Source organism: Schistocerca americana, chromosome 1, assembly GCF_021461395.2.
Source record: "Schistocerca americana isolate TAMUIC-IGC-003095 chromosome 1, iqSchAmer2.1, whole genome shotgun sequence".
NCBI lineage: Eukaryota > Metazoa > Arthropoda > Insecta > Orthoptera > Acrididae > Schistocerca > Schistocerca americana.
The window spans coordinates 86,606,607-86,627,752 of record NC_060119.1 but is presented as its reverse complement, the minus strand read 5'-3'; the positions used below and the strand labels follow the sequence as shown (position 1 = coordinate 86,627,752).

At 43.9% G+C, this 21,146-nt stretch overlaps 1 protein-coding gene across 1 annotated transcript in view; it reads right to left on the bottom strand.

Moving 5' to 3' along the window:
* Positions 1 to 21,146, bottom strand: part of LOC124598208 (hyphally regulated cell wall protein 1-like) — an 81,143-nt gene that overhangs the window by 42,242 nt on the left and 17,755 nt on the right. The window contains exon 2 of the mRNA XM_047135988.1: positions 14,133 to 14,840. Coding sequence (XP_046991944.1) covers positions 14,133 to 14,840 — 708 coding nt within the window. The remainder of the gene's footprint in view (positions 1 to 14,132; positions 14,841 to 21,146) is intronic.

Here is a 21,146-nt window from a genome sequence, read left to right as displayed (position 1 = left end):
AATACAGGGAGCAAAAGGCTATTTACAATTTGTACAGAAACTAGATAGCAGTTATAAGAGTCGAGGGGCATGAAAGGGAAGCAGTGGTTGTGAAGGGAGTAAGACAGGTCTGTAGCCTATCCCTGATGTTATTCAGTCTGTATATTGAGCAAGCAGTAAAGGAAACAAAAGAAAAAATCGGAATAGGTATTAAAATCCATGGAGAAGAAATAAAAACTTTCATGTTTGCCGATGACATTGTAATTCTGTCAGAGACAGCAAAGGTCTTGGAAGAGCAGTTGAACGGAATGGACAGTGTCTTGAAAGGAGGATATAAGATGAACATCGACAAAAGCAAAACGAGGATAATGGAATGTAGTCGAATTAAGTCGGGTGATGCTGAGGGAATTAGATTAGGAAATGAGACACACAAAGTAGTAAAGGAGTTTTGCTATTTGGGGAGCAAAATAACTGATGATGGTCAAAACAGAGAGGATATAAAATGTAGACTGGCAATGGCAAGGAAGGTGTTTCTGAGGAACAGAAATTTGTTAACATCGAGCACAGATTTGTCAGGAAGTTGTTCTTGAAAGTATGTGTATGGAGTGTAGCTATGTATGGAAGAGAAACATGGAGGATAAACAGTGTAGACAAGAAGAGAATAGAAGCTTTCGAAATGTGGTGCTACAAAAGAATGCTAAAGATTAGATGGGTAGATCACATAACTAATGAGAAGGTATTGATCAGAATTGGGGAGAAGAGGAGTTTGTGGCACAACTTGAGTAGAAGAAGGGATCAGTTGGTAGGACATGTTCTGAGGCATCAAGGGATCACCAATTTAGCATTGGAGGGCAGCATGGAGGGTAAAACTCAGAGGGAGACCTAGAGATGAATACAGTAAGCAGATTCAGAAAGATGTAGGCTGCAGTAGGTACTGGGAGATGAAGCAGCTTGCACAGGATAGAGTAGCATGGAGAGCTGCATCAAACCAGTCTCTGGACTGAAGACCAAGACGACGACATTATTAAGTCATTGTTATCAACTTAACATGTTATCCTGTCAGTGGCTTCTCTTACGTTTTTATAATGGTTTCTTCTGAGTTTCCTGTAACTAGAACGTTTGTATCATCAGCAAATTGAAATATTTTACTGCTGTCATTACTTATGTTCAGGTAAATTACATAGGGTAAGAACAAAACAGGACACATTACTGATCCTTGTGGCACACCATATTTACATCAGTAGCTTGGGATTATATTTCCCAATGACATTATCCTTCTCCTGATCTACTTCCACATATTGTTCCCTGTTCTTAAAATAAGGCCTAAACCAGTTGTTAGTTGTTCATCTGATGCCAAGATTTTTCTAGCTCGTGTAGCAATTTATCATGATTTATGGTGTCAAATTCCTGTGACAAATCTAAAAAATGCAAAATGTTTGCAGTTTCTCTCTAATATTGTAGTGGAAGAGATATTTGGGAAAACATTACACGCTACATTTTTAACAAGATTTCACCAGTCTAAACAATATTTTTTGGGTGTGTATCCAGGATAGCATTATTTCTTGTTGAGACATTCTGACTGAGAACTTTACAGCAGTCTTCAGGGTGAGTCACTCGCAGAATTTAAACCATTTTAGAAAATATTGTGGAGTAAACATGCATGAGCTAGAGAATGCCAACAGATGTGTAAAAGTGTTCAAATTCCACCAATGACTCACCTTGAAGATGGCTGTAAGGTTATCAGCCAGAATATCTGAACAAGAGATAATTCTATCCACTGGAAAAAGCTCATAAAACACTTTTTATTTATTACGTCTGCATATTACCGAGTCTAATCTATTGGTTTACAGATTTATTCTTTGTGTAGAAGTGACAATCCTACTACATAATTATAAATTTCATTTCAGGAGAGAATAACAATTTTATATTATTCTCAAAGTAACCCACCTCTCACATCTCTGAAATTGTAGCAGAAGATAAATAACTTCAAAAATAAATGAGTTACAGGTTATCCCTCCTTGCAAGAACATTTTTCTGTTTTAATAACGAAATATGCATGGGGATTAAACAAAATAAAAAAATGTTTTTCAGGAAGGCACACTTTTTTTAATTCATTTATTCTTTTATGTAGCCTCATAAACAGAGCTTAAATTCCTGGTTACTTGGTTTGTCTTTCTCATATTGTAATACAGAAATATGTAAATGTTTTAAATTTTACTTTTTCTGTAACTATACCCTAAATAAATGTTTCATTATTAATTTCATATACCTTTCATGATCTTTTCAGTTCTTATCTGCTCAGATCTGTAAAATCTGTTGAATTTATTATGCTATACTTAGAACTAATGAGAGTTAATTTGTATGCTGTTTGTACTAATTAGTTCTTACTAATCTTGCAACTGAACTACTTCAGTATGAGGTATATCCAGTAGTGCAGCGAACATAAGTGGTGCCTTAGCCATGGCGCTTTTTTTGCCTCTACTCCCTCCACTACCCTGCATCAGTGCCAGTTGTGCGACACACTTTTTTGGTGCCCCCTTTCCTCCAAAAACACACTCTATGACGCTGGCTTTTCCAGAATATCTTGTTTATCTTGGAGACTATTTCGCGTTCATCTGCAGGCGGTGTGCAGGGCATAATGATCACCTTGTCTCTTACCCCTCCCCATGCCACCCCCTCCTCTTCCTTGCTGAGCCACTGGCTGTCATGTTTAGCTGTCTGCCAATATGCCTCAACAAAAGCAGTGTTCCACTAGAGCACTGCAGCTTATATGCTAGGTAACCCTCAGTCCCTACCCCCATGAACCATGGACCTTGCCGTTGGTGGGGAGGCTTGTGTGCCTCAGCGATACAGATGGCCGTACCGTAGGTGCAACCACAACGGAGGGGTATCTGTTGAGAGGCCAGACAAACGTGTGGTTCCTGAAGAGGGGCAGCAGCCTTTTCAGTAGTTGCAGGGGCAACAGTCTGGATGATTGTCTGATCTGGCCTTGTAACACTAACCAAAACGGCCTTGCTGTTCTGGTACTGCGATCGCCTGAAAGCAAGGGGAAACTACAGCCGCAATTCTTCCCGAGGGCATGCAGCTTTACTGTATGGTTAAATGATAATGGCGTCCACTTGGGTAAAATATTTCGGAGGTAAAATAGTCCCCCATTCAGATCTCTGGGCAGGGACTACTCAAGATGATGTCATTATCAGGAGAAAGAAAACTGGCATTCTCCAGATTAGAGCCTGGAATGCCCGATCCCTTAATCGGGCAGGTAGGTTAGAAAATTTAAAAAGGGAAATGGATAGGTTAAAGTTAGATATAGTGGGAATTAGTGAAGTTCGGTGGCAGGAGGAACAAGACTTTTGGTCAAGTGAATACAGGGTTATAAATACAAAATAAAATAGGGGTAATACAGGAGTAGGTTTAATAATGAATAAAGAAATAAGAGTGCGGGTAAGCTGCTACCAACAGCATAGTGAACGCATTATTGTGGCCAAGATAGATACGATGCCCACACCTACTACAGTAGTACAAGTTTATATGCCAACTAGCTCTGCAGCTGATGAAGAAATTGAAGAAATGTATGATGAAATAAAAGAAATTATTCAGGTAGTGAAGGGAGACGAAAATTTAATGGTCATGGGTGACTGGAATTAGAGAGTAGGGAAAGGGAGAGAAGGAAACATAGTGGGTGAATATGGATTAGGAGAGAGAAATGAAAGAGGAAGCCGTCTGGTAGAATTTTGCACAGAGTGTAACTTAATCATAGCTAACACTTGGTTCAAGAATCATAAAAGAAGGTTGTATACATGGAAGAATCCTGGAGATACTAGAAGGTATCAGATAGATTATATAATAGTAAGACTGAGATTTAGGAACCAGATTTTAAATTAAGACATTTCCAGGGGCAGATGTGGACACTGACCACAATCTATTGGTTATGAACTGTAGATTAAAACTGAAGAAACTGCAAAAAGGTGGGAATTTAAGGAGATGGGACCTGGATAAACTGACTAAACCAGAGGTTGTACAGTGTCTCAGGGAGAGCATAAGGGAACAATTGACAGGAATGGGGGAAAGAAATACAGTAGAAGAAGAATGGGTAGCTTTGAGGGATGAAGTAGTGAAGGCGGCAGAGGATCAATAAGTAAAAAGACGAGGGCTAGTAGAAATCCTTGGGTAACAGAAGAAATACTGAATTTAATTGATGAAAGGAGAAAATATAAAAACGCAGTAAATGAAGCAGGCAAAAGGGAATACAAACGTCTAAAAAATGAGATCTACAGGAAATGCAAAATGGCTAAGCAGGCATGGCTAGAGGACATACGTAAGGATGTAGAGGCTTCTCACTAGGGGTAAGATAGATACTGCCTACAGGAAAATTAGAGAGACCTTTGGAGAAAAGAGAGCCACTTGTATGAATATCAAGAGCTCAGATGGAAACCCAGTTCTAAGCAAAGAAGGGAAAGCAGAAAGGCGGAAGGAGTATATAGCCTATACAAGGGCGATGTACTTGAGGACAATATTATGGAAATGGAAGAGGATGTAGTAGAAGATGAAATGGGAGATATGATACTGCGTGAAGAGTTTGACAGAGTACTGAAAGACCTGAGTCAAAACAAGGCCCCGGGAGTAGACAACATTCCATTGGAACTACTGACGGCCTTGGGAGAGCCAGTTGTGACGAAACTCTACCATCTGGTGAGAAAGATGTATGAGACAGGTGAAATACCCTCAGACTTCAAGATGAATGTAATAATTCCAATCCCAAAGAAAGCAGGTGTTGACAGATGTGAAAATTACCAAACTATCAGTTTAATAAGTCACAGCTGCAAAATACTAACGCGAAGTCTTTACAGACGAATGGAAAAACTGGTAGAAGCCGAGCTCGGCGAAGATCAGTTTGGATTCCACAGAAATGTTGGAACACGTGAGGCAATACTCACCCTACGACTTGCCTTAGAAAATAGATTAAGGAAAGGCAAACCTACATTCCTAGCATTTGTAGACTTAAAGAAAGCTTCTGACAATGTTGACTGGAATACTCCCTTTCAAATTATGAAGGTTGCAGGGGTAAAATACCGGGAGCGAAAGGCTAATTACAATTTGTACAGAAACCAGATGGCAGTTATAAGAGTTAAGGGGCATGAAAGGGAAGTAGCAGTTGGGACGGGAGTGAGATAGGGTTGTAGCCTGTCCCCAATGTTATTTAGTCTGTATATTAAGCAAGCAGTAAAGGAAACAAAAGAAAAATTTGGAGTAGGTATTAAAGTCCATGTAGAAGAAATAAAAACTTTGAGGTTCACCGATGACATTGTAATTCTGTCGGAGACAGCAAAGGACTTGGAAGAGCAGTTGAACAGAAAGGACAGTGCCTTGAAAGGAGGTTATAAGATGAACATCAACAAAAGCAAAACGAGGATAATGGAATGTAGTCTAATTAAATCGGGTGATGCTGAGGGAATTAGATTAAGAAATGAGACACTTGAAGTAGTAAAGGAGTTTTGCTATTTGGGGAGCAAAATAACTGATGATGGTCAAAGTATAGAGGATATACAATGTAGACTGGCAATGCCAAGGAAAGCGTTTCTGAAGAAGAGAAATTTGTTAACATCGAGTATAGATTTAAGTGTCAGGAAGTCGTTTCTGAAAGTATTTGTATGGAGTGTAGCCATGTATGGAAGTGAAACGTGGACGATAAATAATTTGGGCAAGAAGAGAATAGAAGCTTTTGAAATGTGGTGCTACGGAAGAATGATGAAGATTAGATGGGTAGATCGCATAACTAATGAGGAGGTATTGAATAGAATTTGGGAGAAGAGGCGCTTGTGGCACAACTTGACAAGAAGGGACCGGTTGGTAGGACATGTTCTGAGGCATGAAGGGATCACAAATTTAGCATTGGAGGGTAGCATGGAGGGTAAAAATCGTAGAGGGAGACCAAGAGATGAATACACTAAGCAGATTCAGAAGGATGTAGGTTGCAGTAGGTACTGGGAGATGAAGAGGCTTGCACAGGATAGAGTAGCATGGAGAGCTGCATCAAACCACTCAGGACTGAAGACAACAACAACAACAACAACAACAACCCTCAGTCTCCATGGTCTTTGATAGCAGAGGATAACAGCAGGTTTGGCCTATGCCAGCAACCACCTCCTTGTTTCACAGAGCTTTAACTGATGTAACAGCTGACAGCTGTCATGGCAATGTTATGGCACATGGAAAATGTCAGTTAACAAGTAAATTTAATCATCTATCATTAATGTTATGTCAGATGTTTTACACACAATGTAAATAAGAAAAACAGACAACCATTATTTTAGATAAAAATTTTGGGGTTAAAACTAATAATTGGTAATACATAAACAATTAGCATATGGTTAATAAATACAGTTTGTGGAATATGCAGTACTTTCAAAGAACAAACTAGGTGAGTGATATTTGTTAACCTTCAATTTTTTGCCTATAAAGTCAGTGTTTGCTGTATCGATTAAAAATAATCCTGCATTTTTTCTGTGTTTGAAACTAAGAGAAGCAACTTTTTCAGGCAGAGTTGCTGAGTGGAAAAAATGATCCAGAACTACTGTTGAGTTTAGAAGGGTTTGTAAAATCTGTACCATCATCAGTGATTTCCAATCTTGAGATTGGAGGTCTAAAGCAGGAAATGCTGTTTAATTTAATAACTAATATTGTCACTGCAGCTCATGCTCAGGATGTGACTGATCTTCCTGTGTCAACTCGGATGCAAATTTTGACAGTACTACAGAAAATAAGACCTTACTTGGGTAAGTAGCACCAGTCACTGAGATGTAATCAGCAGAACTTGTATACTGGCTTAAACATCTTTCTAGTAACCAAACAAAGTATTTGTTTTAGCTGAGAGAAGCATTCTGGAAAGCATATATAAGAGTGGGAATCCAGGTCATTTTTTCACATTTATATCACCAAAGGAATTATTGGAGATACAAAAGAAGCTCAGAGGCACCCTATCAGATGTTTCTTTTGAGCACTTTGCACAGGACTTCAGTGGACTGCCACAAAATACAGTAAGTTTTATGATAAATTAGCTTTATTCTAGATTCATTCATTGATCTTAAAATTTACGTGATCATGCATCAGCTTTCAGTTCTCCTGGGGAGTATCAGATCTAAGATATTAGAGAGAAATGATTCTTGGACATTGAATTCATTTACTGAATTAAATCAGTTGATCCTTGGAATGACCTGCAATGATGTTGCTGTTATTGATACTCTTGATATACTTCAGGTACTTCAACTGTACAACAAATATGTCAGACTTGCAAGAATGGTAAGTTCTCGAAGTGTAAGGAGTCCTTGGAGTGCTATAATAGTTTTGTAAAGTATAAACATGAAAATGTGCTAAAACTATTCTATGTTGCATAAGTAGTTACTCCCCATTTTTAATGCTCCCAACTGTGATTATGTCCCCAACTGTGATAAATGTTCGAACTTAAATAACTTTTATCTGTTAGTCTAACACTGTTAAGAGCATTGTAGTAACAAGTTTGTTCTTTTCTACAAGCTGAAATTGTCTGGATTGGGATCTATTCACATGTCTCAAATTCTAGAGACTTTTTTGTTTGCAGGCAATGCAGTTACTTAGTTCTGTTACTTATCAGAACTACTATTATGCATTTTTGTTGTTATTTCATTAACAGAGATGGTGTGTGTGTTTATTTCTCCATTACATCATTAGCACAATCTGTGTTAAATGTGAAAAATGTCTGTAGTAAGTCTGAGAATTAAGACTCTGTTTTGCATCTGCTACTGGTATTATGTAGCTTTACTATGGAGTTGCAAATAATGGAAACAAAGTGAATCAGTGAACTGAGGAGTAACACTTGTCTTTCAGATGAAGTTATAAGTGGTGCTTTAAGAGTTAATTAAGCTGCTAAATAATAAATTTCTTGTAATTGCAAAAGTGTGTACATTATTCCCAAGGATGTTTTAATTTGAGGAATCTGTGCACTGGTATGTCTCATAAGATGTGGCTTTTAATTCGTGGGAATTAGTGTAATTTACTAAGTTTCTAATAGGAGAAACATACTGAGGTGTAAATTCAAGGGTTCTCTTGATACTGTGTCAGATCTCCCTGAGCTTGGAGAAGTGAATCAGCTCAGTGTAACATGGACTTAGTCACTAGAAATCCCCTGCAGATATATTGAGCTATGCTGCCTCTGTAGCCATCCATAACTGTGAAAGTGCTGTAAATGCTGTTGCTCTTGGACACTAAGTGAAATCTGTCAGCCACTGTTATCCATGGTGAGAGATAATGCCTGAAATTTAGTATTCTCAGCACACTCTTGAGACTGTGAGTGCCAGAATATTGAATTCTCTAACAATTTTTGAAATAGTCTCCCATGTGTCTAGCTCCATCTACCAATTTGCATTTACAGTCTGTTAATTCCCTTTGTGTGGCCATAATCACTTTGGAAATCTTTTCACACAAATCACCTGAGCACTAATGACTACTCTGCCATTGCACAACCCTCTTTGTACCTTGTTTCCATGATATTACCACCATCTGTGTATGTACATATCACTATACTGTGACTTGGTACATGAGTGTAGGCTGGAAGTAGGAATGAATGTTACAATTGCAATTCAGTAGCAAATTTTCCAAAGTGTACATAAAGCTGGGAATAGTAGTTATTGTAATGCCTCTTAAGATATCCTGTTTCTTGTACAACTGATGAACAAATAGATGGTTGCAATGCTTCAAATAAGAGAAATGACACCGTAAATTTCTGTTAAGGCAGAAGAATTTTCAGTCAGGAATGTACAATCTTTGGCACAAATCCTGTCACCAGTCAGAAGTTTGTCAGAAATGTTCACTTAAGGCAATAACAAAACCGACAGCTCTTCAGAACCCTAAGTCTACCAATATGAGCAAACTGGCAACACAGTAAGGAGTAATAGTTTCTACAGGAAAGTTGTCTTCTGCTATACCTTTATGTAGTCTAGTGGTAAAAGTTCTACAGTCCAAATGTAGAATTCAAAGGTCATGCCCACTCATTCCTTTATTTTCTAAATCCCACTTTATCTGCTAAAGTCCACCAACCTGATTTTTGTAGTCTTTCTCCATCACCTCTTCAGTTGCCTGTCAGTCTGTAGTCATGGAGTTGAAAATCTTAGTAAATGACACTTTCCCATAACTTATCATCCTCAGGCTTCTGTTTATACAATATTCAGATTTTCAACTTCATAAGATTTAGTGGATAAATCAGGTGGATACTAACAAACAAAAGGATCCAGTGGCAGAATACATATCTTACTAAAACACTATGCAACAATCAGTGGTAGCTCTAACAAATCACGAAACAAAATATTTAGGTGTTGTATAAGTCACTGTTCATATCTACACTATACACCGCAAGACTGCTGCTGTCTTTCGGATAAAAATGCACTACAATAATTCACTTGATCCAGTCCTTAATGAAAGTCAGTCGACTCAATGATAGCTCATTCCAATGACAATCATGTTACTCGCTTCCTACCAATGCCAACACAATTTAGTCAAAATATCCATTAACACGAGCTACAGAAATTGCTTTAATGTCTTCAGGTACTGCCATTGCTTTCACGGTCATCAGTACAAGCATTTTTGCTAATGAAATGCACTGTTATGTGACAAATGTGAAAGTAAAAATTTTTGATTCCTAACGCTGGCATTACTAAATGTGTGGAAGTGTCACCATATACCAGCATAAACATTTAAACACTGTTACCCTCTGTGGGTCCGGGGGCTAGAATAGGCCCGAGGTATTCCTGCCTGTTGTAAGAGGTGACTAAAATGAGTTTCACATGTTTCAGCCTTTGTGGTGGTCCCCTGTAGGGTTTGACCTCCATTCTTCAAAATTTTCCCAAAGAGTGAGCCAATTGAGGAAGGGCGCCTTACAAGGTGCATCATGTCCATTGTGCATTGAGATCTCTAGCCCACTTCCTCGTCATCAAATTGCAGTCCTGCCCATTCTCCATCTCTTGGGTGAGGATACCCACCATGCACTATGCAGTGTCGATTTCTGTGTCGACAATGACCATCGACTTCTTTGCACCTTATATCCACCACAGTAGCCAGTCTATTGTGGTAGGGCCGCCATGTACCCTGTTGTATGTAGTCCCCTGACCACACAGGGAAAGCTCTGTCGATGTCTGCACTGTTAACTCCCCACGTATGCCAAGGGGTAGATGGCCATCCTCCTGGGGCATTGGGACTCCTGGCAATGGACATCCTGCCAGGTGGACTTTGCTGCAGCTGGGTGGTGCCTGTTGGGAGGGCCCCTGGTTGGAGTGGGTGGCATTAGGGCAGATGACATGCGATGAAGTGTAGTCCATCATCTCTTGCCGGTGGTGAAACACCAGCAGTCTCTAAGTGATCATGAGCTCAATTCAACGCACAAAAGTGCAACCCCAAATCGTTTCCCTCCCTGGCCACACCAAGGGAGGAACGTCAGACTAAGGATGGCAGCGGATCTTATTCACCCAAGTACCTTGTATGTTACAGAGCTGATTGGGATTCTTTCATGATGAAGCCTCCGTTTTTGTTAAGCGTTTAGAGGATAAGTTCAGGGAGGTGGAGGGCTTGTCCAAAATGAGATGTGGGTCAGTCTTGATCAAAACAGCATCCTCTGCCCAGTCATGGGAGTTACTTGCTTGTGACAAGCTGGGGGATGTTTATGTAACCATCACACCCCATAAGGGCTTACATATGGTCCAGTGTATCATATTTCACAGAGACCTTCTTTTGCAGTCTGACGATGAGCTGCACGCCAATTTAGAGTGGCAAGGTGTAAATTTTGTCTGGCATGTCCACTGGGATCCGAAGGATAATCAGGTTGCCACCGGTGCCTTCATCTTGGCCTTTGAGGGTGATTCATTGCCTGAGGTGGTCAAAGTGATGGTCTACTGGTGTGATGTAAAGCCTATATTCCTCCCCCGATGTGGTGCCTCAAGTGCTGGAAGTTCGGCCTTATGTCTTCCTGCTGTACTTCATGTCAGGTTCCTACATTGCGGATGCCCATCACATCCCAATACTCCATGTGCCCTGCCTCCCATCCGTGTCAACTGCAGAGAGCACCATTCACTTGCTCGGCTGACTGCAGGATTCTCCAGAAAGAAAGGAAAAGCATGGAATACAAGACCCCAGACCGAATGACCTACACTGAGGCTAAGAGAAAATTTGAACGCCTGCATCCTGTGCGTAAGACATTGTCTTAGGCCGCCGCTACAACAGTTTTCGCATCATCAGCTCTGCCAACCAAGGCCACCTCTCAGAGCAGGAAGACTACACCTACCCCCTTGATGGTGGGGGCATTTCCCTCCCTGTTGCTCCTGAACCACATACTTCGGGAGAAACACCCCCTACCACCACCAACCATCAGGGACATCCGTACCCACTTCTCTCACTAGGGAGGCGTCCCTTGGGTCACTCCCTTCCCAGGTTTCTTCTAGTGGGAAAGAAGACACCCGCCAGTGGCTGAAGACCCCAAAAGCAGCTGTCATAGGGATTCAGTCATCCTCAGTCCTGGAGACTGAGCCAGTGAAGTCCTCCCAGCCAGGGGAACCCAAGGTGCAGCGAGAGAAATCAAAAAATAAAACCCCCTAAGACCAAGGAAATAGCGGTGGCACCCACAGCACCGCTACCTACAAGCTCTGTGTCTGAGGATGGGGCGGAAATTTTAGCATCTGCTGAGGACCTAGATCTCGCCAGACCCTAAGACACAATGGATATAGAGTGCTCAGGCAATAAATCAGTGGCAGAAGCTAACCCTAAGTTGTAAACTGCCTCATTGAATGTTCCATGCCTTCCCAGTCTCACTGTCATCCTCCAGAGGTATGGCAGTGGTTTTTTTCCACCGCCTGGCTGAGCTACGGCAACTGTTAAGCTTCACATCTGCTTTCTGCATTGCCCTCCAGGAAACCTGGTTCCCAGCAATGCAGACCCCTGCCCTCTGTGGCTATAAGGGATATTACAGGAACTGTAGTGACTATAATAGTGTGTCAGGTGGAGTTTGTGTCTGTCCTGAACTCAGTATGATGTGAACCTGTGCCCTTTCAAACCCCTCTTGAAGCTGTGGCTGTCAGAATAAGAACGACACAGGAAATAACTGTCTGCAGTGTATATCTTCCTCCAGATGGTGCAGTACCCATGAATGTTTTAGCTTCACTGATTGATCAACTCCCTAAACCTTTCCTACTTCTGGGAGATTTTAATCCCCATAACCCGTTGTGGGATGGTACCATGCGTACTGGCTAAGGCAGAAATGTCGAAAATTTACCGATGCAATTCGACTTCAGCCTCTTAAATACTGGGGCCGCCACACATTTCAGTGTGGCTCATCGTAGTTACTCGGCCATTGATTTATCAGTTTGCAGCCCAGGGCTTCTCCCATCTATCCACTGGAGAGCACATGACGACCTGTGTGGTAGTGACCACTTCCCCATGTTTCTGTAACTGCCCCAGCGTCAGGCACATGGACGCCAGCCCAGATGGGCTTTGAACAAGGCAGACTGGGGAACTTTCACTTTTGCTCTCACCACTGACTCTCTCCCATACAGTGATATCGATGTGATATTTGAGCAGGTGACTAGCACAGTTGTTTCTGTGGCAGAAAACGTGATCTCTCGCTCTTTAGGGTGCCAGAGGCATAAGGCAGTCCCTTGGTGGTCACCAGAAGTTACTGTAGCAATTAAGGAGCATCACGTTCTACAGGGACATAAGTGGAACCCTTCCCTGGAGCACCTCATAACCTTTAAACTGCTCCGTGCCCATGTTTGCTACCTTATCAAACAATGGAAGGAGAAGTGTTGGGAGAGATACTTCTCCACCATTAGGTGCCACATGTCACCTTCCCAAGACTGTGCAAAGATCAAACATCTTTTGGGGTACCAGGCCCCTACAGCTGTCCCCAGTTTTACCATAAATGGTGAGTTGTGTACCGACACAAATGCAATTGCCGAACACTTTGCTCGAGCTGCTGTGTCACATAATTACCCCGAAGCCTTTCACACACTCACAGTTGCTGGAAGGGAATGTCCTCTCATTCACTGCATGCTGCAGTGAATCCTATAACGCCTCATTTACAGAGTGGGAGCTCCTCAGTGCCCTTGCACAGTACCCAAACACAGCCAGATGATTAAACATCTCTCATCTGACTACAAGCGACATCTTCTCGTTATCTTCAGCTGGCTCTGGTGTGATGGCATCTTTGCATCACAGTGTGGGAGAGCACCATAATTCCAGTGCCCAAACCCGGTAAAAAACCGCTGGATGTGGATAGCTATCGGCCCATTAGCCTCACCAACATTCCTTGTAAGCTGCTGGAACGTATGGTATGTCAGCAGTTGGGTTGGGTCCTGGAGTCACTTGGCCTGCTGGCTCCATGTCGGGGCAGTTTCCTCCAGGGTCGCTCTACCACTGATAATCTTGTGTCCATAGAGCCTGCCATCCGAACAGCCTTTCCCAAACAGCAACACCTGATTGCCGTCTTTCTTGACTTGCGTAAAGCATACAACACGACTTGGCGACATCATATCCTTACCACATTGAACTTCCTGTTGCTCCATATTTTCTATGTCTAAGTTGATGGCTCCCATAGTTCCATCCATATCCAGGAGAATGGAGACCCGCAGGGCTCTGTATTGAGTGTGTCTCTCTTTTTAGTGGCCATTAACGGTATAGCAGCAGCTGTCGGGCCCTCTCACCTTCACTGTATGCTGACGACTTCTGCATTTCGTACTGCTGCTCCAGTGTTGTTGTTGCTGAGTGGTGCCTCCAGGGAGCCATCCACAAGGTGCATTCATGGGCTCTAGTCCACGGCTTCCAGTTTTCAGCCACAGAGCCGTGTGTGACATGCTTCTGTCGGCATCATAACGTTCATCCGGAACCCACGATATATCTTGATGATGATCCACTCACTGTAGTGGAGACATATCAATTCCTAGGACAGGTTTTCAATGTTCGATTAGCTAGTCTCCCTCATCTTCGTCAGCTTAAGCTGAAGTGCTGGTAGCACCTCGTTGTCCTCCATTAACTGAGCAACACCAATTGTGGTGCAGATCACTGTTTGCTGCTGAAGCTCTACAGAGCCCTTTTCCAATCCTGAATTGACTATGGGAGTGTTGTTTATGGTTCATCAGTGCCTTCATCAGTGCCTTCATCAGTGCCTTCATCAGTGCCTTCATCAGTGCCTTCATCAGTGCCTTCATCAGTGCCTTCATCAGTGCCTTCATCAGTGCCTTCATCAGTGCCTTCATCAGTGCCTTCATCAGTGCCTTCATCAGTGCCTTCATCAGTGCCTTCATCAGTGCCTTCATCAGTGCCTTCATCAGTGCCTTCATCAGTGCCTTCATCAGTGCCTTCATCAGTGCCTTCATCAGTGCCTTCATCAGTGCCTTCATCAGTGCCTTCATCAGTGCCTTCATCAGTGCCTTCATCAGGGCCTTCATCAGGGCCTTCATCAGGGCCTTCATCAGGGCCTTCATCAGGGCCTTCATCAGTGCCTTCATCAGGGCCTTCATCAGTGCCTTCATCAGTGCCTTCATCAGTGCCTTCATCAGTGCCTTCATCAGTGCCTTCATCAGTGCCTTCATCAGTGCCTTCATCAGTGCCTTCATCAGTGCCTTCATCAGTGCCTTCATCAGTGCCTTCATCAGTGCCTTCATCAGTGCCTTCATCAGTGCCTTCATCAGTGCCTTCATCAGTGCCTTCATCAGTGCCTTCATCAGTGCCTTCATCAGTGCCTTCATCAGTGCCTTCATCAGTGCCTTCATCAGTGCCTTCATCAGTGCCTTCATCAGTGCCTTCATCAGTGCCTTCATCAGTGCCTTCATCAGTGCCTTCATCAGTGCCTTCAGCATTGTATTTACATAATCCTGTGCATCACAGTGGGGTTCAATTAGCGACAGGAGCTTTTAGGATGAGTCCGGTGACCAGTGTACTGGTGGAGGCTGGTGTCCCTCCACTGCAGACCAGACGTGCGCAACTGCTTGCCATTTACACAGCACACATTCATAGTTCCCCTAAGCATCCGAATTACCAATTCCTTTTCCCATCCACTGCATTCCATCTCCTGCATAGGCAGCCCAGATCGGTGCTAACGATTGCGGTTCGCATGTGGTCCCTTCTCTCCAAACTGGAGTCCTTCCCTTTATCACCTCTACTTGCAGTCTGCTCATGTACACCTCCATGTACCTTTTGCAAGGCCGCCCCTCTCCGCTGTCACTTCCTCTAGATTCTTCACGTGTTCTGGGGCGGTGAAGTGGTGTACACAGTTGGTTTAATGGCTGATGGTCACGTAGGCTGTGCATATGTTCATGGAGGACATATTGAGCAGCACTCCCTGCCAGTTGGCTGCAGAGCTGGTGGCCATATCACGTGCTCTTGAGTACATCTGCTCATGCCCTGGCAAGTCATTTCTCCTGTGTTCTGACTCACTGAGGAGCCTACAAGCTATCGAACAGTGCTACCCTGGCCACCCTCTGGTAGCATCCATTCAGGAGTCCATCTATGCCCTAGAACAGTTCTGTCATTCAGTGGGGTTTGTATGGACCCAGGACACATCGGAATCCCAGGTAACGAACTTGCCGACAGGCTGGCCAGACAGGTGACGCGAAAACTGCTTCTGGAGATAAGCATCTCTAAAGCATGCACAACAAACTGCGTGTCATTAAGGAGACTATGAACACTTGGAAGTCTTCCATGCAGGCCTCTCGCAGGGAATCAGCTACCTTCTGCTGGCTCCACATTGGCCATATGTGGCTAATGCATGGTTACCTACTCCGTCGCGAGACCCCACCTCAGTGTCGCTGTGGCTTCCAAATTACAGTCATCCACCTCTTGCTGGACTGCCCACTTTTAGTCACTCTGCGGCAGACTTTTAACTTTCCCAGCACCCTGCCTTTGGTGTTGGCAACAGCGCCTCCACAGAAGCTCTAGTTTTATGTTTCATCCATGAGAGTAGGTTTTATACTGCTATCTATGTTTTAGAGCATGTCCCTCTGTCCCCTCCATGCCTCTCTAGCCAGTGGGAGGCAAAACCACTGCATCGTGCTTTCTGCAACCATGAGTCTGCTGTTGGTTTATGCAGCCTCTTCTCTGGATTATGTAGCTGCCATTCAGCACAGGAGGAGGAGGAGGAGGAGGAGGAGGAGGAGGAGGAGGAGACTTGTATTCTTAGTAATATGGCTTTATTGTCTAATGATGTCACATGGTTCCTCGGTCTGCATCATGACGAATTAATAGTTTCCTAGCCTAACAAAGGGTGACCCCTACAAATTGGTGTACAGAAGTGCTCCAGCCCAGTATCAGTAAGAGTTGGATGGCTTCCAATAATTTGGCACACCAGTATCAGCAGCAGTCACACAGAGTAGTCAGAGAAGCCTTTAATATAAATTCTCAGAGGAAAAATTGTATTGTTTCCTATGTCCAGATTAGGACTTGCACTTTGAAGTGACCTTGTATAGACAGACAGAGGATTTAACACAGTTCATCATCAATAGTATCTTGTTCAGATGTTTGAAACTTAGTGGAACATAGTGGTCAGTGTGATAGATCTGTCCCAGCAACATCTACTACTCATAGAAAATACCATCACACAACAGATGATTGTTCAGTGGGACAGTGGTTAATTGTTTTATTTTTGCAACTGTGGGTATTGAGTTATTCTTGTAAGTAAAAGTAGTTTGATTCATACAGCACATATTGCACAAACAGGGGCAGTATCACTGCTAAGATAATGGATGATCTTACAGTGTGTGTTTCTAAATTACTGAATGAGAATGAACAGCAAAAAATACTAAATGAATTGCTAACTCGCAAAGTGCATTCATTATTGGCAGAACAGCTGCCTCCGTGAGGTTTGTGAGAAACTAAAACAGTAATAAGTGCTCCTTTGTCACACCCTGATCCTCTAGCCATAAATCTGATAAGTTTTTTTCTCCAGGCAAACAGAGGATGATGTTGTGTTTATAGAGTATGTATTAGCTACAGCTGTGTAAAGTAGCTGGTCAGATGAAATGTGATTGCAGATGGGAAAGTTACATATTGCAAGTGAGGAGAAAACCTATATCTCATATCAAGAAGTACTTCAACAAAGTATCCACACACAGTATGTTAGCAGTGTGTTTGCATTGGGAGTATAAAAAACAAAACAGTAAATAATTTTTTAGGGAGAATCTCGGTAGTTTAACACAAGACAAATGAAATGGTGGAGTCATTTTCCTACAGAATACACAAAATTACTGTACAAATCTATGAGCTGATGCACAAACCAGATGCAGATAGGGTTCCTCAAAGAAGCAGAGTATAGACTGTTGGATCTGTTTCTCAGAGGGACCCCACCCACATTTTTTCATGATAGGTATGAATGGGAAACCTTGAGGATTTAGCCACAGCGTTTCATGTTGCTACACATTTAAATGAAGCAGAAAACACAACTAGGACAATCACTGAACAGAAAATACTAAATACTCAGATCTGGTAAAGAATGTTACTGTTGTGGTCAGCAGGGGCATTTGAAGGTGCCCAGACACCAATTATGATGATATAATTGCCAACAACAGGGCATAAGGCTCAAGACTGAATCCAGGAAACATGATGAGCACAATTAAAAAAAGCAGCAGTTAAACACCAGTGGAAATGTTCATTCCAACTGGAAGTGTTTCCAATAACTATCAGCTCTGTAAACATGTAGACGCATAGATTGTTGCTCGATAGCTTGGATAAATTTTATAGAAACTCAGCCACACATATTCTTTGAGTGGCTGGACTTCATGGACAAGAAGAGATTGAAAACAAGGAGGTACAGACTGCATGCAATAGGAAATAACAAAGTAGATTCAGTGGGACAACACAGCTCAACCCCCCAGGGGGTCCACAACTCTTTTGTGGATACGTGCATAGCGAGCACGGGATCCCGAGCTAATGTGGCCCTCCTTCCTTTCCGGGCTGTATACCTTCCTTTTCCACATCCTTCCCTCTCCCCCATCTTCGCCCCACCTCCCCTCACCTCTGGCTCTTTCCTTCCCTTTCTCCCCCTCTGGGAGTATGGTTTGTGCCTACGTCCGGAGACGGATGCTCGTAAATGTACCTCATTCTTAGCCTTCTCTGCTTGTATATCTTCATCCTTCCTTTGTCCTTCTCTTTTCCTTACCTCTTCTCTTTACCCTTTTCTCCGCTGTGGCGTTTGAGACCTCTCCTCTTTCCTTTCCCTTTCTTTGTTTTTCCCCTTTCTCTTTCTTCCTCCCTGTGCATGTCTGAAGGCCGAACCATGCATTTTTGTGCGTAGCCAGTGATGGGGTAACGCGTAATTCCCCGCCCCGGGTAGACAGGTAGGACACGTACGTACCCCCTGGTAACGGCCAGGCCCAGGGATGGGTGATTACCCATGCTGATACCTTCCAAAAGTGCCGATTGGTCCCTCCGTCCGTTTGTTGGGAGGTGTGACCTGAGGTGTGAACAATCACCTAAGGCGGGAGTGCCCTCAGAGAGGGCCCCCACAAGGGAGGAGCGCGCCATCGGAGACGCCGGTAATCGTGGGGGATTCTTCTGCAATGGTTTCCTCACCTTCCACTATGTCTGCTCAAAAGCGTAAGTTCACAGAGTCTCAGCCACAGACAGTTCTTCCATCGTTGCCACAATTCCTTGTTTCTCGGTCAGACGAAGGTCAAGACTTCTCCACGGTCAACCCTTTCATTATTCAGAAAGATGTCGACACAATTGCAGGTCCTGTAAAGTCTTGTTCCAGATTACGGAATGGCACCTTGTTGTTAGAAACAGTCAGTGCCCTCCAGGCACAAAAATTGCTGCGTACTTCACTGCTCCACACCTTCCCTGTCCGGGTTGAAGCGCACCGCACTTTAAACTCGTCGCATGGAGTCGTTTATACACGCTCCTTCGATGGATTGTCTGACGAAGAAATTCAACATTACCTGTCTGACCAGGGCGTAACGGCTGTTCATAGAGTTATGAAAAGGGTTGATACGAACATCATTCCAACCCGCACTGTCTTCTTGACATTTGACAAAGTTCAGCTCCCATCGAAAATCAAAGCAGGCTATGAGATAATTTCCATTCGCCCTTACGTCCCAAATCCTACGCGTTGCTATTGGTGTCAGCGGTTCAATCACACCAGCCAGTCCTGTTCCAATCTGGCTAAATGTGTTACGTGTGGCAAGGATGCCCATGAGGGTGCTTGTCCACCTCCATCAACTGTATGGGTCACCACGCTGCTTCCTCGCTGCTGACCCAGGAAATCAGAGTGAAGGAAAAGGTGTCGACCTTTGCTGCTCGAAAATTATTCGCCAGTCGACAGCCCACTGTGCCTCAGACAGGAAAATACAGCACTGTCCTTGCTTCTCCTCGGTCAACAAAGGAGGCAGCCACGCAGACTTGCAACCTCACCTTTAGTGCCACGGTCGTCAGATCGGCCAGCGCAAAGATCGCCCGTTCAACCTCACCACTTTCGCCTGCCCACTCTCTGGCTCACCCTTCGTTGGGTTCTGCTAAATCTCGAGCCCAAAAGTCAGCCACCAAGACTTCGAAAAAAGATCATACTCGTGAAGATTTTTTACGTACCCCAACTTCACAACCATCTGTTCCTCCTTCATCTAAACATCATACTTCCAAGAAGGCTACAAAGAAACCCAGTTCATCTCCTTTTCTGCCAAGGCGTGTCCCATCTACAGCACCACCTGGCGGAAATCTCCCTCGGCCGTCTTCTGTGTTGCCGAGGCGCACTGCTGGTGGCCGATCAACCGGCCGATCGCTGGTGGCAGGAGCTGCTCCTGAACAACCTATGGAGCAGGATCTTCTGCCTTCGGCTGAATGCCATTCCATGCTGTCAGTCTCAAGCTCTGAGCAGTCATTGAGTTGACAGCAACTTTGGTCACATTCCTCCATTTTCTGTTCACCCTATGTCCATTATCCACTGGAATATCTGCGGCATTCGAGCCAATCGGGATGAATTGTCGATCCTCTTACGATCCTACTCGCCGGTCATCATCTTTCTTCAGGAAACAAAGCTGCGACCCCATGACCGCTTTGTTCTCCCTCATTTTCAGTCCATTCGATATGATCTCCCCTCTGTCGAAGGCACTCCAGCCCATGGAGGACTCGTGATTCTTCTCCATGATACTCTCCATTATCACCCAATCCACTTAAACACTTCCTTCCAAGCTGTCGCCGTTCGTCTTTCCCTTTCTGGATACACGTTCTCTCTTTGTACTGTATACATTCCATTGTCCACACCAATGGCACGAGCTGATCTCCTTCATCTTCTTGGTCAGCTTCCACCCCCCTATTTGCTGGTTGGGGACTTAAATGCCCACCACCCGCTTTGGGGATCTCCACATCCTTGTCCACGTGGCTCACTATTGCTAGACGTCTTGCACTAAGCGGATCTAGTTTGCCTCAATACGGGGTTCCCTACATTATTGTCTGCCTCCACGACAAATTTCTCTTATTTGGACCTTGTGGTCGGTACTGTTCCGCTAGCTCGGCGCTTCGAATGGTTCGCCCTTGACGATACACACTCGAGTGACCACTTTCCATGTGTCCTTCGACTGCAGCCTCAACTGCCATACATGCGCCCGCGACGCTGGAAGTTTGCCCAAGCCGATTGGACACTTTTTTCGTCTCTAGCGACATTCGATGACCGTCACTTTCCCAGCGTCGACGATGAGGTCACACATATTACCGACGTTACTCTTACAGCTGCGGAACGTTCAATACCATGCACCTCCGAATTGGTCCGGCGCCCCGCCAGTTCCCTGGTGGAACGAGGCATGGCGTGACGCAATACGTGAGCGGCGACGTGCTCTCCACGTTTTCCGCCACCATCCTACTTTGGCCAACTGTATCCGCTATAAGCAGTTCCGTGCGCGATGCCGTCGTGTCATCCGCGATAGCAAGAAGGCAAGCTGGAAATTCTTTATTAGCTCATTTAACACCTTCACTCCCTCCTCGGAAGTTTGGAGTCGGCTTCGATGGTTCTCAGGCGCGCCTAGTTTCTCCCCGGTCTCTGCGCTCACTGTCGCGCATGATACATTAGTGGACCCCGTCGCAATTTCTAACTCATTGGGTCAGCACTTTGCTGAGATTTCGAGCTCTTCAAATTACCCGCCAGCGTTTCTACCGAAGATACATGCAGCGGAAGT